The sequence below is a fragment of the Nerophis lumbriciformis genome, linkage group LG13 (genome assembly GCF_033978685.3).
Source record: "Nerophis lumbriciformis linkage group LG13, RoL_Nlum_v2.1, whole genome shotgun sequence".
Taxonomy (NCBI): domain Eukaryota; kingdom Metazoa; phylum Chordata; class Actinopteri; order Syngnathiformes; family Syngnathidae; genus Nerophis; species Nerophis lumbriciformis.
In genome coordinates, this window is record NC_084560.2 from 33161042 (window position 1) to 33178830 (window position 17789).

At 40.9% G+C, this 17789-nt stretch overlaps 1 protein-coding gene across 2 annotated transcripts in view; it reads right to left on the reverse strand.

Annotated features, from left to right (window-relative positions):
• The window catches only part of il1rapl1a (interleukin 1 receptor accessory protein-like 1a), a 907971-nt gene that overhangs the window by 824532 nt on the left and 65650 nt on the right, over positions 1-17789 (reverse strand). For both annotated transcript variants that reach the window (XM_072914508.1, XM_072914507.1), the window contains exon 3: positions 9432-9532. In XM_072914508.1, the coding sequence (XP_072770609.1) occupies positions 9432-9456 (25 nt within the window). In that variant the 5' untranslated portion in view covers positions 9457-9532. The remainder of the gene's footprint in view (positions 1-9431; positions 9533-17789) is intronic.

Consider the following 17789-nt stretch of genomic DNA (forward strand, 5'->3'; position numbering starts at 1 on the left):
AAGCGAGAGACGAACAATTCTGACTGGCGAACATGCATGTCACTCAAATGCCGGTGATGGCGGAGGAAAAAAAGTAAAACCTCAGCCTCTTGCGGTTATTTACCGCATTAATGATGTCGATTTGATTTCGATTAATCGTGCAGCCCTCGTTAGCAGCACTAACAAAATAATCAAACGTCTGTAGCTACCTGGCGGATAGTTGACCATGTTTTAAGGCGTAGCAAAGCTGGTTTCTTGTGTGTGAGTTTATAAACAAAGTTATCTTCGGTGTACACGGTACAATGTCCGTACAAAGTGTCGTGCTAATAAAGTGTTGAGCCGTAGCAGCTTTGTTACGACGCGCTACTGTTGTACCTTGTATCTTGTGGTGTGTAAAGATCGATCCAAAAAGTCGTCTTTGATGCAATGTCATCCTTTTATTTGGCTCCAACAATAGCTTTATCATTTCAAAGGTAACAAGAGTTCACACGCTGCGCCAAAAGCGGTAAAAAACTTTTATGCTCTTCCCAGCTCTTATACGCTGGGTGGCTTCATCTAGCTCAGGACGGGACAGAGGCCATAGCATGTCCTTGAGGAAGGAGGCTTTTTTTTTTTAAGACTTCATTAAAATCTGAAACAATAAATGAGGCCGTTTGAGCGCCTCTGCTCTCAAAATGTTATTTTAAGACGCGTAGCGAAACTTGCTTTTTTTTTTTTTCTTCCTTCATGACGTCATCAAAACCCGAAATGTCAAAAGCGATACTTTTGATCTCCAAAAAGGTACAGAAAACATGTGAGGCAGATAACAGATTTTTTTGACATTTGGTGCTCATTAACAAGAAGAACATCCTCAAAGTGGAAATGCACTTTATTTGGAATGTTGCCTATCATTCACAAGCCTTATGTGAGACAAGCACACACATTTGTCTTTTTTTTTAATGCATTCTAACTCACAAATAAATGCTAGCAAAAGTCAATGCACCCATAAAGTGCTCTAAAAACCTCCAAAAACCTCCAACATTTTATATTCACGCTGTAAATATACAAAACCCAAAACCAGTGAAGTTGGCACGTTGTGTACCTCGTAAATAAAAACAGAATACAATGATTTGCAAATCCTTTTCAACTTATATTCAGTTGAATAGACTGCAAAGACAAGATATTTAATGTTCGAACTGAGAAACATATATATTTTTTTTGCAAATAATCATTAACTTAGAATTTAATGGCAGCAACACATTGCAAAAAAGTTGTCACAGGGGCATTTTTACCACTGTGTTACATGGCCTTTCCTTTTAACAACACTCAGGAACTGAGGAGACCAATTTTTTAAGCTTTTCAGGTGGAATTCTTTCCCATTCTTGCTTGATGTACAGCTTAAGTTGTTCAACAGTCCGGGGTCTCCGTTGTGGTATTTTAGGCTTCATATTGCGCCACACATTTTCAATGGGAGACAGGTCTGGACTACAGGCAGGCCAGTCTAGTACCCGCACTCTTTTACTTTGAAGCCACGCTGTTGTAACATGTGACTTGGCATTGTCTTGCAGAAATAAGCAGAGGCGTGCATGATAACGTTGCTTGGATGGCAACATATGTTGCTCCAAAACCTGTATGTACCTTTCAGCATTAATGGTGCCTTCACAGATGTGTAAGTTACCCATGCTTCGGGCACTAACACACCCCCATACCAACACAGTTTCCAAAAACAATTTGAAATGTGGACTCGTCAGACCACAGAACACTTTTCCACATTGCATCAGTCCATCTTAGATGAGTTTGGGCCCAGCGAAGCCAGCCGCGTTTCTGGGTGTTGTTGATAAATGGCTTTGGCTTTGCATAGTAGAGTTTTAACGTGCACTTACAGATGTAGCGACAAACTGTAGTTACTGACAGTGGTTTTCTGAAGTGTTCCTGAGCCCATGTGGTGATATTTTTTACACACTGATGTCGCTTTTTGATGCAGTACCGCTTGAGGGATTGAAGGTCCGTAATATCATCGCTTACGTGCAGTGATTTCTCCAGATTCTCTGAACCTTTTGATGATATTACGGACCGTAGATGGTGAAATTTCTAAATTCCTTGCAATAGCTTGTTGAGAAATATTGTTCTTAAACTGTTCGACAATTTGCTCAGGCATTTGTTCACAAAGTGGTGACCCTCGCCCCATCCTTGTTTGTGAATGACTGAGCAATTCATGGAAGCTGCATTTCTCAACTTTGTCAGTCTTTTTTGCCATTTGTGCCAGCTTTTTTGAAACGTGTTGCAGACATCAAATTCCAAATGAGCTAATATTTGCAAAAAATTTTGTTTTCCAGTTCGAACGTTAATTATCTTGTCTTTGCAGTCTATTCAAATGAATATAAATTGAAAAGGATTCGCAAATCATTGTATTCTGTTTTTATTTAAGAATTATACAACGTGCCAACTACACTGGTTTTGGGTTTTGTATATGTAATGTAGAAACAGGCACATTCACTTAAGTATTTATGTCATTTTTACGCATACGTCATTGCATTAATTTAACAGACACATCACAACTTATATTTCCTTCAACAACTACAACTAATCCTAACAGACTTCATGAGAGCCAAAATCAACTACTTTGGGACAAATGATGATCCAGAATCGTATATGTTTGAGCCTGAATATGCACGGGATGAGCTACACGTTTTAGAAGCTGAGTGTTAAGCTGTTCAGCAAGTAGCAATAATGCTAAATGCTAAACAAAAAATACAAACTACGAACATAATAAAACAATCATTGACTGTACAATGTCTGCTCTCACATGGGATGCTCATATCTTCCTGTCTAAAGTTAAAGTTCCAATGATAGTCAGACACACACTAGTTGCGGTGAAATTACCCTCTGCATTTCACCCCTCCCCATGTTCACCCCCTGTGAGATGAGGGGAGCAGTGAGCAGCAGCGGTGGCCGCGCCCGGGAATCATTTGGTAATTTAACCCCCAATTCCAACCGTTGATGCCGAGTGCCAAGCAGGGAGGCAATGGGACCCATTTTTATAGTCTTTGGTATGACTCAGCCGGAGTTTGAACTCACAACCTACCGATCTCGGAGCAGACACTCTAACACCAAGGCCAGGTGAAGAATGAATCATAATCCTCACGCAGGTAAAAAAAAAAAATAATAATAAAAAAAAAAAAGTTTTTTTTCGCCATCTCTTTTAAGTTGAATGTCAAAGTTGACCATATTCTCAGTTTATGGTCACAACCTTCTACAAAGCAAGTGAGGGTTATTATTTTTGTATATATATATATAATTAACTTTCACCAACTCAGAGGTGAAGCAACAGCTCACAGGATCCATCCATCCATCCATTTTCTACTGTTGTCCCTTTCGGGGTCGCTGGAGCCTATCTCAGCTGCATTCGGGCGGAAGGGTCATATGTGAATTAGGGATGTCCCGATCCAGGTTTTTGCACTTCCGATCCGATACCGATATTGTTTTTGCACTTCCGATCCGATACCGATACTGACCGATACTGGCCTATCCGAGCATGTATTAAAGTTTAAAGTTATTTAGCCTACTTAGTTGTCAGAATCATGTTGAAAAGGGTTTTAGTACTCTTGATAACAACTAGCCAGCTGAATTAGGGGAGTTTGAATAATACACAATGGTTGGTAACAAGAAACTGACCTGTTTATTCAAGGATAAACACAAAATAGACAAAATTATACATAACAAACAGAAATGGCATCATTGAACTAGGGCTGGGCGATATGGCCTTTTTTTAATATTGCGATATTTTAAGGCCATATGGCGATACACGATATATATGTGGATATTTTGCCTTAGCCTTGAATGAACACTTGATGCATATAATCACAGCAGTATGATGATTCTATGTGTCTACATTAAAACATTCTTCTTCATACTGCATTAATATATGCTACTTTTAAACTTGCATGCAGAGAGGGAAATCACAACAAAAAAAAAATCACTATTTTTTTCATACGGTGTTGATCTGGAAATGTTTGCCTCAGCATTTTGATGGTGTGGGCGTGTGGCACCGAATGGAGATAAGCGTCTCGACAGACGTTACAATATTTGAACAATGATGACGAAAACTGTTTTCTCTGTCGTGTCCGTGTGTCGAAAATTGTTATGCGCTTATTTTTTTTTATTTGATTTTGTGCGTGGCATAGATTTGCCGTGCGCTAGCATCACAGCTAACGTTAGCCATGCTGCTACGTCTCTGCTCGGGGAGGACATATACGTATGTGACGTATGACATGACAGTATGTGACGTGTGTAAGAAGGTGCGCTTGCTGTCTGTGAGAGGGAGACACAGGAAAGAGTGAGAAGAGCCTGTCGTGCCATGTCCGCAGCTAAAAGCAACTGCGTGAGAATCCACAGACCTGTGGATGTGTTGAAGGTGTGCTGGAAAATGCGGAACGGAAATTAGGGAGCAGCAGAAAAGTGGAATGTATTATTTAAATCGGTGCGTTGGAAAACACGGACCGGAGTTCTTTTTAAAAAACTGGATCTGGATCGGCATTTTCCCATGCCTTGCCGATACGCATTTTTTGGCAAATATCGGCGGCCGATCCGATCCAAATATCGGATTGGGACATCCCTAATGTGAATATACAGTAGTTACCTCTCAGTGACCACGGCGCCGCTAAAAGTAGTTCCTCGATGTTAGCGCTTATAATAATATCGCTAATACTTGGTTAATATTCAGGTCACAAGATGTAAATGGAGAATTGTTGGCAGTTTTTGGATGTTTTTTTATAAAACTTTATGCCAATTCGTGCTTACCATATATTACAAATTAGATTGTATACAAAAATAGTAAAAAACATGGGTTCTCATCTTACATAGGGATTGTGAATAGTATTCAAAATTGAAGAAGACACTTGTTCCCTGTGCAAGATTGTGATGTTGATTTGTGACAGTGTGAATAAAAAGTTTGCGCTGAAGAGGTGGCGACATATTGCTAGGTTGGCACACAGGTGTCAGCACCAACTGTTCACTAAGTCAACACAATGTTTGCCCTCTGCTGGTACATAATCATCATCATCATCTCCCCTAACACCTGCTGTTGTGTCACAAGCAAGGAGCAAAAAATAAAATAAAATACTGATACATTTGACAGCGTCGACTGTTTTCTACATATGTTTGTGAATAAATGCGGGGCTACTTCTTTCTGGGACACAAAAGCCAGGGAGAAGGTTAGTTTAAGAAACTTTTGCAGGCCGAATCCCATTGACTTTAAGGTCATCTTGGAAACAATCGATGAGTCGTCTCTGAGACTTCTCCTCCTACTTTCGGAGTACTGCACAAAACTGCTCTCATGACACAAACTTTTCAACCTGCACTTATGTAATTTTTATGCTTCCGTCAAATGTTCAAATGATCTCTGGGGAAAGGAATACTTAAGCTAAAAAAACGGAATTATAAAAAATATATTGCAGCATGATTGCTTGTTTAGAAGCATACAAATTGTCTCGTGAATAAGGCAGCGAAAATTAGCAGACAGAACCCTAAACGAAGAGTAGATTTTTTTAAACAGGCTTCACTACACATCTAATAATCCAAGCAATATATCTGAAATCAACTAAAAAAGTACTACTCTCTACGTCAGACCAATGTGCTTATTTTGAGTCATATATGCTAAAATCGTAGATGTATTTTTTCAAAATCTAGCTCGAAAATAAAGATGTGACCTGAAACGAGTAAAATGGTGCAACACACTGATATATGATATGATAAAGAATCCTCAAACTGTCGTAGGCAAGCTCTATCTAGTGGTATGTCGAAGAACCAAAGATTCAAACACAGCGTTTGTTCAAACTGTGTGTCATGTTACAGTATCCAAATGTATTAAATATACATGTTAAATATAACCTCTGCCTTGTTTTTGATGAATATTTAGGCCTACTACGCTACTGTATTTCAAGTTGGTCATTATGGCGGTACTTGGAGAGCCAAGTGTTTTCTGAAGTGGTACTTGATGAAAAAAGTTTGAGAAAATCGGATATAATGTATATGATTGATAGAATACTACGTTTTTTTGTAGTTTGCTTATTGTTTGTTATGGAAATATGAAGAAGAAAAAAATCCCTAAATTAAAGCCAAAAATTGAAGACACGTGGCATTTATCAAATAGGGATAAAACACTGCAAAAAATTAAGTCTCAGCAAGCTCCAATAGCATACATCAAGGTTTAAAACGAGTTGGCAACCACTAGAGGAGGAGTTATGATGCTGATTTAAAAATAATACTGATCAATGAAGCAGTTTCAAACAACTGTTGAGCAGCTACAAATACAATATCCTTTTTTTTGCAATCGACCAGTCACTTCACTGATGGTGAATACTAGTATGTGTATAGATTTATTTGGTATTTGACTATCTTAAAAAATGTTTTTCCAGAATGTTGCCTTAAAAAGAGGGGTTGTCTTAAATTCAGGGGTCGCTTTGTATTCATGGTTATTTTATATTCGGGTCAGAAAATCATCTTTTTTAAGACATTTAATCTTGCTTGGGTGTCAGTTTTTGATTGACCATATTATGGCCCAACCACTACAGGCATACAACAGTGGCGAGGAAACGGCAGTTCAGAACATTTTTGAATTGATCAATTTGATGTAAAACATGTTATAAATAAATATAAGAAATAGTCAAATGCCCACTCTTAACTAATATTGCAAAGGCTTTTTGCATAACCTTGCTACCCATTGACAAATTGATAAAAAGATATTAGCAAACACTAATATTAAGTGTTCGATAAGCCATGCCCTCTTCTAATTTGAATGCCAAGCCTCTTATACACAAATATGCCATATGAAAATATTTTTAATGACTAGATGAAATGAAATCTACCAATGAAAATCCTCTTTACCAAACTCTAAGTCCATTTTTCAGCAGAGCTTGGCCCCCGCCCAGCAGGGGAGGACATCTCCAAAGACTATTACGGCCTTTTGACAAGAGACAAGAGTCATTACTGTCAACTCCCTGTGCTTCAATGTGTATGGTCATCCAAGCATCAAGGAAACAAAGAAGCATCACTGTCGCCCCGCCGTCATTTGCAGTGCCACGCAAAGCTGTTATTAAATCCGTTGCTATGCCATTAGCACGGCTAAGTCGCAGAGTTCGGTGTGCTGAAACGGCCATACAATATTTTCACTTAGCTGTTAGGGATTGGTCCATTCTAGGGATGTAACGACAACAGGTATCAACGATAACCGGGGTAAAACTCCCTAGGGTTAGTACTTCCATTTTAAATTGGGACGATCAAAAAACCGTGATCGATAACTGCACTTCGATAAACTCAGGTACTGACTGGCACCATCTCGCTAGCTTAAAAGCTAACAATAAGACAAGAGACATCTTTCAACGAAACCAAATACCCAAATCTGAATTTAAATAAATTGCTGTCATAGCAACTAAGATACTTAATTGTGCACACTGAACTACATGCTGTGCTCTCTTACAGCAGAGTAATCCATCTATACTCGGAGGAATAGGTTTTTTCCGGTGTGTTCAAGGACCGATGAACAGAGTAGGACACCACAATGCCCGCCAGAAATAATAAATAGATTTTATTTGTTACACTCTTTTCATTTAAATACATCTTAAAGTGCTGCAGTACATACCAACAAAACAATACAAAGTTTAGCCATTAAAACAGATAAAATACTAAGATATATAACTTGGTCTAAAGATTTCTGATTGTGTGAAGTACCACTGATAGTCACACACACACTAGGTGTGGTGAAATTACTCTCTGCGTTTGACCCATCCCCTTGTTCCAACCCCTGGGAGGTGAGGGGAGCAGTGAGCAGGAGCGGTGGCCATGCTCGGGAATCATTTTGGAGATTTAACCCCCAATTCCAACCCTTGATACGGAGTGCCAAGCAGGGTGGTAATGGGTCCCATTTTTATAGTCTTTGGTATGACTCGGCCGGGGTTTGAACTCACAACCTACAGACCTCAGGGCGGACACTCTAACCACAAGGCCACTGAGAAGGTTTATAAGTATATATATAAGTATATTATAAGTGTATAAGTGTTTGAGCAAATTTAACAATACCACGATAATAATAACCGTTTTGGTCACGATAATTGAAGTGAATTATATTTACATAGCGCTTTTCTCTAGTGACTCAAAGCGCTTTACATAGTGAAACCCAATATCTAAGTTACATTTAAACCAGTGTGGGTGGCACTGGGAGCAGGTGGGTAAAGTGTCTTGCCCAAGGACACTACGGCAGCGACTAGGATGGCGGAAGCGGGAATCGAACCTGCAACCCTCAAATTGCTGGCACGGCCACTCTACCAACCGAGCTATGCCGCCCCATAACCGTGATATGAAATGTTTATATCGTTACATTACTAGACCATTTGTTTTCTACTCCCTTCTGTATTAGCTTGCTAGTCAAAGAGTCAACAAACCTTAGCACAGCTATGTTACATTTTAACAGCAACGCCATGCTAGTGTAGCGGCGCAACGTTGTGTTTCTGATCTTCCCTCCCTGCCACCGCTCCGAATGGGGAACGGATCCACGTCGCCCGATTGAGAGGTGAGTGTGCTAGCTACTAGGCTAAAAGCCCAAACTGCTAACCCAGCGGCAAGCAAACTCTTTGAAGTTTTCAGTGACACTGGCTGGCCCCCGCTACACTAACCCCCCTCAAACTCACTCACTCTCATCCGGGTCACAGCACTATGGTAGCGGCTCTGCGTGGTCAGGGAGTGAGGTTTACGGACGTACATCCTTACTCCCCAACTTTTAGTCCGGTGGTCAGCACACTTGCCTCTCAACACAAATGACCAGTGTTTGAGTACCCATACAGAATGCGGTGAATAGGCATGGGGGCCAAACCAGCTGGGTTACACAAGGTTAGCTAATTACTCGAGAATAGCTCCCACATCTACAGTGGACTGATAGTTGACAGGCCATTATTTTAAGATGTGTAGTGAAGCCTTTGTCCTTTTTTTTTTTTTTTTTTCAACAAAGCTGTGCTCCATGAAGTGGAACATATTAGATGAGCATTTTGCGGAGGGACCTTAAAAACAGCAGAGCATATATTCAATATTCTACATATCCACCTTCCAACACTGCTGACTAAATAGTCCCAAGATAGCCTTCTCTGGTCTTTTTACAAACAAAATATGCAGGAAATAACATTGCGCTTGTTAGCGTCTCTTAACAGCATGGATCTCCAACAAGGTGGAATATATCAAGAAGCATTCCATCTAATAGCTACAACCGAGCCTCGTCCCCAGACGCTTATTCCGAGGCCTGCTTCGCATCGAAAATAATATATTACCTCAATCCCTTTGCAGAGATAAACCCACAATGACGACACATACACACACGTCACTCCCTATCATATCACATCTTCTATGAACCGCAGTGTAGTGTACGTCTAACGCCCACAAGAGTCACACCGGAGTGGGTGTAGAGGGGTCTTGATGTGGTTACTCACCTGTGTGTTTAAAATTGTCCACCATCTGGGAAAGCTATGAGACTGTGTCCATACTCAGGCTGGAACCAGCAATAGGGCGTCAATGGAGGACAGTCTTAATGCTGGAAAAAAAAAAAACATATTTAGGAAATGTAGAGAAAACCCTAAAGCTTTGCCAAATCAACAGTTTTGTACATCTGTTGGTACTAAGGCGATCAACATTTAAAAGCCTGGAAGACTGTCTATTGTGTTCTGGACTAAGATTCTTTGGACGGACAAAAACAGACTAAGGGCAACTAAAATTAGAATGATGGGAAGACTTGGCAAAGGAACCGTAAATGAGTGCTTTATCCAAAACATACCACGTCATGGTTGAGGCAGTGCCTCAGTTTAGATGTAGGATGACACTAATTAAACAATGAAGTGAAGGGAATTAGTGAATCGTAGTCGCGATCAAAAGTTTTTTTTGTTTCATCTGACAACAGAACTTTCCTCCAGAAGGTCTTATCTTTGTCCATGTGATGTCAGATGAAACAAAAATTGAGCGGTTTGGCCACAATACACAGCAATATGTTCGGAGGAGAAAAGGTGAGGCCTTTAATCCCAGGGACACCCTTCCTACCGTCAAGCATAGTGGTGTAGTATTATGCTCTGGACCTGTTTTGCTGCCAATGGAACTGATGCTTTACAGAGAGTAAATGGAACAATGAAAAAGGAGGATCACCTCCAAATTCTTCAGGACAACCTAAAATCATCAGTCCAGAGGTTGGAACTTGGGCGCCGTTGGGCAATGACCCCAAACACACGTCAAAAGTGGTAAAGGAATGGCTGAATTAGGCTAGAATTAAGGTTTTAGAATGGCTTTCCCAAAGTCCTGACTTAAACGTGTGGACAATGCTGAAGAAACAAGTCCATGTCAGAACAAATTTAGCTGAACTGCACCAATTTTGTCAAGAGGAGTGGTCAAAAATTCAACCAGAAGCTTGTGGATGGCTACCAAAAGCGCCTTATTGCAGTGAAACTTGCCAAGGGACAAGTAACCAAATATTCACATTGCTGTATGTATACTTTTGACCCAGCAGATTTGCTCACATTTTCAGTAGACCCATAATAAATTCATAAAAGAACCAAACTTCATAAATGTTTTTTGTGACCAACGAGTATGTGCTCCAATCACTCTATCACTAAAAAATAAGAGTTGTAGAAATGATTGGAAACTCAAGACAGCCATGACATTATGTTCTTTACAAGTGTATGTAAATTTTTGATCGAGACTGTATATAGCGCTTTTTCTCTAGTGAATCAAAGCGCTTTACTTAGTAAAACCCGTTATCTACCGGTACATCTTTAAGCTCCTGGGAGCAAGTGGGTAGTGTCATGGCCAAGGACAACAGCACTGATGAGGTTGGCGAAAGCGGGAATCGAACCTGGAACTCTGAAGTTACCAGCACGGCCGCTCTACCAACCTAATATTGTAATACTATCACCCAATCTCGATAATGCATTTTTAAGACAGACTCCAGCTCTGTCTCGGTATGTCCTTCAATGGTGGCAAATAAACTACATTCCTTACAAGTAATATTATCACTGGAGGACGAGAATACAGCAACGCACGGACACACCGAACACGAAAAAAAGAAGCCATGCTAACGGCTAAACTTGCTTGAAAAAAAAAGTAGCTAAAACCGCATTACAGCGGAGTGTAACCAGCTATGCACAGCAAATGTTCAAGTAAGTACAAAGCAACTACACTGTGCGTACACTTCCGAAAACGACGCAGTACGTATGTCAGCAGCCAAAGGTGGCTCCTTTGTAAACTGATGTGAAAAGGTTCTGTTTGATTTCATATACCAAAGACTATATGGTTATCGTAAAAGGCTGCAATGTATATCACAATATGGATTTTAGGCCATAATTGCCCACCCCTATGTGGAAGAAATGAAGTTTGAAGCCAAATAAATGTAATATTCTTCAATGAGATAATCAAGCATGCTTTGATTAAACTAGATTTAATCTCCAATTCCAATTTGTGCCTACGTAAATCAAAACATAATCCGGAAATGCTTTAATCGTAGCAGGGACGTTTATTTACCTAAACTGAAAAGAGGACGGGGCGTTAATTGGAAGCAGGCGATATTTGGAAAGGCTGTTTTTTTCTTTAATTATTTAGAAAAACGTATTCTTTAACTTTGATCTGTGTGTAATCGCACATGTTGATTTGTGCATGAGCAGATGGAAAGGAAAATGTAGCTCTCGTTGACCCATAGTCATGTATTATTAAGTCACTTATTGCACAAAACAGAGCAACAGATCCAATGTTGTAGAGGTAAGGAGCAAAACTGTTGAGTCAGCAACAGTACCGTTAATTAGTTAATTGAAAACGAATTACCCAAAAGAATAACATATTAGGGATGTGAGTCTGACAAGAACTCATGATTGGATTCCGATTCTTTGGGTGACGGACACCCTGTACTGCAAAAAAGTTCTATGACAGCACTTTAGTGTTTTTAAGAATCTGCTGAAAAAAACGTGAGTCTCTCACAAGTTTTTTTTAACTGAACTCGCCACCAGTTGAATAGTCCAAATAATGAAAATGAGAGGAACTAAAATGGAACCTTGAGGGACACCACTGGTATAAATAAAACAAAGTTCAACAAATGACTACTGCATCTGAAGTAAACAAGCTAGCTACAGCAACACCTTAGTTACATTAATCGCACTACGAAAAAAAATGTGCATTTGCCAAGAAGGACCGGACTTAAAGAGGTGACTTGAGGAACGCCTCAGTTACGAAATCACAAGTTTGGACCGAAGGGTTCTACATTTGCTAGTGAAGTGAATTGATTAACTCATATTATGTTTTGCATGTGGTGAATGTTTATATTCTTCTGGGAGAAAGCAAATGGTAGGTATTTCAGTTTGGGCACATAATAACATATTTGTATTGACATTTGTGTGTGGATTGGATTAGTTCTCGCGGAAGAAAAGGCAATAAAATTGGACCTTGGTATGCAAAGGTGATGGCCCTATCCGTGAGAAGAGACTACATGTTAACTTAATGTCAGCATCTAAGATAGGACCTGCATCTGTTGTCTTTCCAGACACTTACACACGGACATCTCCTTTTATGGTCAGGGTGTGCTGTCCTGACTTAGCACACACCCAGAAGACAGGAAGGAGGAATATAAAACTGGTGGTTTGGGTTCTCCAAGTTAGGAGAGAGACATTTTCTTTACCTGACCTCCTCCAGGTACTGCATAGTCCTGTATTATGAAGCCCGCTTGTAATAAAGCAACTTTTGGCTCAGTAAAGCGTCTCTGCCGTCTCACATTTCTGTCCGGACGAGGACGAGGACCAGAAATACACATCACTAGCTAGGTTAAAATTCAATGCAAGGATCTACCAAAGTGGGCCAAGTTTATCCATACAACAACAGGAACATGCTAGTGCAGTGGTTCTCAAACTTTTCACACCAACTACCACTTCAGAAAACATTTGGCTCTCCAAGTACCACCATAATGACCAACATTAAAATTGTTATGATCCATTGCCCGGATCATAGTTTGTTTATGTTTATTTAGGTTTTGATTTACTTGTGGTTCAAGTTCTGTTTCAGCACCCCTGTTTTGTGTTTCTTGGTTGTCATGGGTACTGATTGTTTTTACCTGCCTCTGATTAGTGCACGGGAACAGGTGAGCGTACCGAACACTAATCAGAGGCAGGTGAAAAAAAGCAGCACCCATGACAACCAAGAACCACAAAACAGCGGTGCTGAAACAGAACTTAAGCCACAAGTGAATCAAAACCTAAATAAACGTAAACAAACTATAAACTAAAATACAGCAAAGTAGTAAGCCTCAATATTCATTAAAAACAAGGCAGAGGTTTTGTAACATTACATACAGTTTGAAAGGTAACATGTAGAATATAGGAAAATAAAACACTGTATGTTATTTAAGCGATTATTTGTCGTACCACTAGATGGAGCCCACGTGTGGTACACGTACCACAGTTTGAGAATCACTGAGTCTAGTGTGTTAGAATAATCATGTATATATTATCACACAACTCTTATGCTTAAGGGCCGTTGCTATAGTTATTATGAATTGTGCTGAAATTGTATTTGTCTTTGTCTGTGCAAAGCTGGCAATCCAAAAGATTGCAAGCCAGTCTCGTATCAGTGTTTGTTTCCAGAATATCGAGTACCGTGACGCAGACAGAGCAGAGACAAGGCGATATCACGACTGTCAGCACATTTGCATTTTTGTATAATCATATATAGTGTCTAACTGGAGCTGTCGAGATTACCCCCTTCCCTCAGCGACAGCTTCAGTGATGTAACCAGAGACCTTCCAAATAAATAGAGGAAGCACGTGGGCTAGACTTTAGAGCGTAGTTTGGATCTGTAACTAGAGTACAGCCCAAATAACGTCTCTCCTCAATTGAGCAAAATTTTAACTCTGTCTCTGCATGATTCCTTGCTTCTCGTCTGTTTAATAGATGTCATCAGTGTTTGAACCTGACAAGTGTTTTTGGAAATTTGCTGCAAAAATGTTTGTCTCCCACATTTTGAACTGAACTCGAGGGCCAAGTGTCATTTCCGGGCCGGTTTTGGCGCCTGGGACCACCAGTTGAATAGCCCTGACGTTGGATGAATCCAACCTTACTAAAGACAACAACCACATTCTCTCTGCTGCAGTTCAGCTTGCCTCACACAAGGTTATAAAAAATAGATGGTGCAGCAATAGCAACCAAGGCCTACAATGATAGCTTATGTTTCTTTAATGACTTCCTGGTTGTGCTTCATGCTTGCATACTGTCCAAATATGTTCGTTTCAGAGAGGAATCATTCATACGTAACCTATTTCAGTGTTTTTCAACCACTGTGTCGCGGCACACTGTGCCGTGAGATACAGTCTGGTGTACCGTGGGAGATTATGTAATTTCACCTAATTGGGTTAAAAATATTTTTTGCAAACCAGTAATTATAGTCTGCAAATGATGTGTTGTTGAGTGGTCGGTGCTGTCTAGAGCTCGGCAGAGAAACCGTGTAATACTCTACCATATCAGTAGGTGGCAGCAGGTAGCTATTTGCTTTGTAGATGTCAGGAGAATATGGAGCAGCGTGCAAGGAAAAAGGTGTCTAACACTTAAACCAAAAACAAATCAAAGGAGAGTGCCGCTAAGAAAAGGCATTGAAGCTTAGGAATGGCTATGAAAAACGAAACTAAAACGGAACTGGCTGCAAAGTAAACAAAAACAGAATGCTGGACGACAGCAAAGACTTACAGCGTGTGGAGCAGACGGCGTCCACAAAGTACATCCGTACATGACATGACAATCAACAATGTCCCCACAAAGAAGGATAGCGTCCGCACAACTTAAATAGTCTTGATTGCGGAAACAAAGCAGGTGCGGGGAATAGCATTCAAGGAAGACATGAAACTGCTACAGGAAAATACCAACAAAAGAGGAAAAGCCACCAAAATAGGAGCGCGCAAGACAAGAACTACAACACCAAAAAACTCAAATTAAAAGTCACGGCGTCATGACAGTACACCTACTTTGAGACAAGAGCTGTAGTGATGCATGGTTGGTTATGGTTTCAATTCATATCCAACAATTGCGAGAATAACTTTTTATTGTCAATATCGACTACTGACTTTCATTTTTCAATGATTTCTGCTGGTGGTGTGCCTCAGGATTTTTTTCAATGAAAAAATATGCCTTGGCTCAGAAAAGGTTGAAAAACACTGACCTATTTTATGTGCAGCGCCCTGGCAAGGAAACGGTTAAAGAAAAGAATTTGAGTAAAAGTGTATGTCGACTTAAAAAAATACTCAGGAGATGCAGATGAATGTGAAGAGTTTGATCTCTGTGGTAATCCAGCATTGCTAGCGGGGGGAGAAAAAGAACGTTGAGGTTGAATATGCGGCATCAGTCATGGAGGTGGCAACACAAGCAGCTCATTATTTTCTCTTAGCTCCACCTTCTTAAACTTTGTTTCCGTCAGCTTTCCGCACAGCCCGCTGTCGCCAAACGAGCTCAGCTGAGAAAGAGGTTGCCGCTGCTGTCGACATAACAGGTTCGGGCGTATTCTCGGAATGAAAAGGCGAGGAAGGCGCTGATCGACCGCGCTGTACTGTATGACAGCCAGCAAAGCCGCTGCAATGTGTGGGGCAGGTTTGCACCAGCCGACAGATGCGGGAAGATGAAAAGCCCAGAGTCCCGAAAGACTGCAGAAATGTTGCTGTGGATGTTCACATCTTTGACAGACATGCTTGAGACAACATCACATTATACAGTTCTGTACCATAAACGCGCGTCAAAACATGCATCAGTAGGAAGCAGCTCTACATTGTAAGCGATTTATGATGCAATCCGGCATGAATTGTGTCCATTTTTTTCGTGAAGACTGCAAACGGTGATGTTGCTCTACCATAAATGCTCCAATTAACACCTCTATTCAGTCCAAGTTGTTGTATGTGACGGTTAGATAGATGATTACAAGGCAACCGCGTTCAATCATTGTGACCCGCCTTCTTCCTAATTCAAACCTTTAAAGGGGAACATTATCACAATTTCAGAAGGGTTAAAACCATTAAAAATCAGTTCCCAGTGGCTTATTTTATTTTTCGAAGTTTTTTTCAAAATTTTACCCATCACGCAATATCCCTAAAAAAAGCTTCAAAGTGCCTGATTTTAACCATCGTTATATACACCCGTCCATTTTCCTGTGACGTCACATAGTGATGCCAATACAAACAAACATGGCGCATAGAACAGCAAGCTATAGTGACATTAGCTCGGATTCAGACTCGGATTTCAGTGGCTTAAGCGATTCAACAGATTACGCATGTATTGAAACGGATGGTTGTAGTGTAGAGGCAGGTAGCGAAAACAAAATTGAAGAAGAAACTGAAGCTATTGAGCCATATCGGTTTGAACCGTATGCAAGCGAAACCGACGAAAACGCACGACAGCCAGCGACACGGGAGAAAGCGAGGACGAATTCGGCGATCGCCTTCTAACCAACGATTGGTATGTGTTTGTTTGGCATTAAAGGAAACTAACAACTATGAACTAGGTTTACAGCATATGAAATACATTTGGCAACAACATGCACTTTGAGAGTGCAGACAGCCCAATTTTCATCAATTAATATATTCTGTAGACATACCCTCATCCGCTCCCTTTTCCTGAAAGCTGATCTGTCCAGTTTTGGAGTTGATGTCAGCAGGCCAGGGAAGCTAAGGTCGATATTCTTCTCTTGATCATCTTCGGTGGCATAAGGGACGGTGTGAGCCAAGACATCCAGGGGGTTTAGCTCGCTCGTCTGCGGGAACAAACTGCCGCCATTGCTTGCCGTGCTACCGAGGTCCTTTGTCCCTGAATTGCTCACACACTCCGGCAGATTCAATGGGGGTCTGGCGGCAGATTTCTTTGACTTTATCGTTGGAAATGCATCTTCTTTGAGTGTCGCAGGATATCCACACATTCTTGCCATCTCTGTCGTAGCATAGCTTTCGTCGGTAAAGTGTGCGGAACAAACATCCAATTTCTTGCCACTTTCGCATCTTTGGGCCACTGGTGCAACTTGAATCCGTCCCCGTTCGTGTTGTTACACCCTCCGACAATACACCGACGAGGCATGATGTCTCCAAGGTACGGAAAACAGTCGAAAAAACGAAAAATAACAGAGCTGATTTGACTCGGTGTTTGTAATGTGTTTGAGAAAATGGCAGATTGCTTCCCGATGTGACGTCACATTGTGACGTCATCGCTCCGAGAGCGAATAATAGAAAGGTGTTTAATTCGCCAAAATTCACCCATTTAGAGTTCGGAAATCGGTTAAAAAAAGATATGGTCTTTTTTCTGCAACATCAAGGTATATATTGACGCTTACATATGTCTGGTGATAATGTTCCCCTTTAAGATATGCACGAGCAAGGACAAAAAGAACAACGCCACAGCAGATTTGTTGGGGACTCGCCCATCTAAACGCTGTACAGCAACATTTAACGGCAGCAACGTGGTGTACAAAAGCAATTAGCGCAGCGTAAAAAACATTGGCAGTAACAGTTGTGGCTGTAGGCAACCTTGCGATGTAGCTCTCTTCTTGTCTCTCATGGACACACACCTGTTGTTGACTGTGGACAAGCGACTGCACGACATCAAGGCCGCGGAAAAGAGACTTACACACACAAATGCATACACAAAAATATACGCCACACACACATACTCTACCCCCCATCCAACGCCCTTGACGCAAATCCCTTAGGGGTGATGGGCGGATGGGCAGCGCCTGAAGAGCTGCAGCCTGCCATCGTGGCTCCCACTCCCTCCCCTCTGTTGTTAGTCACGAGATGTTGTAATATG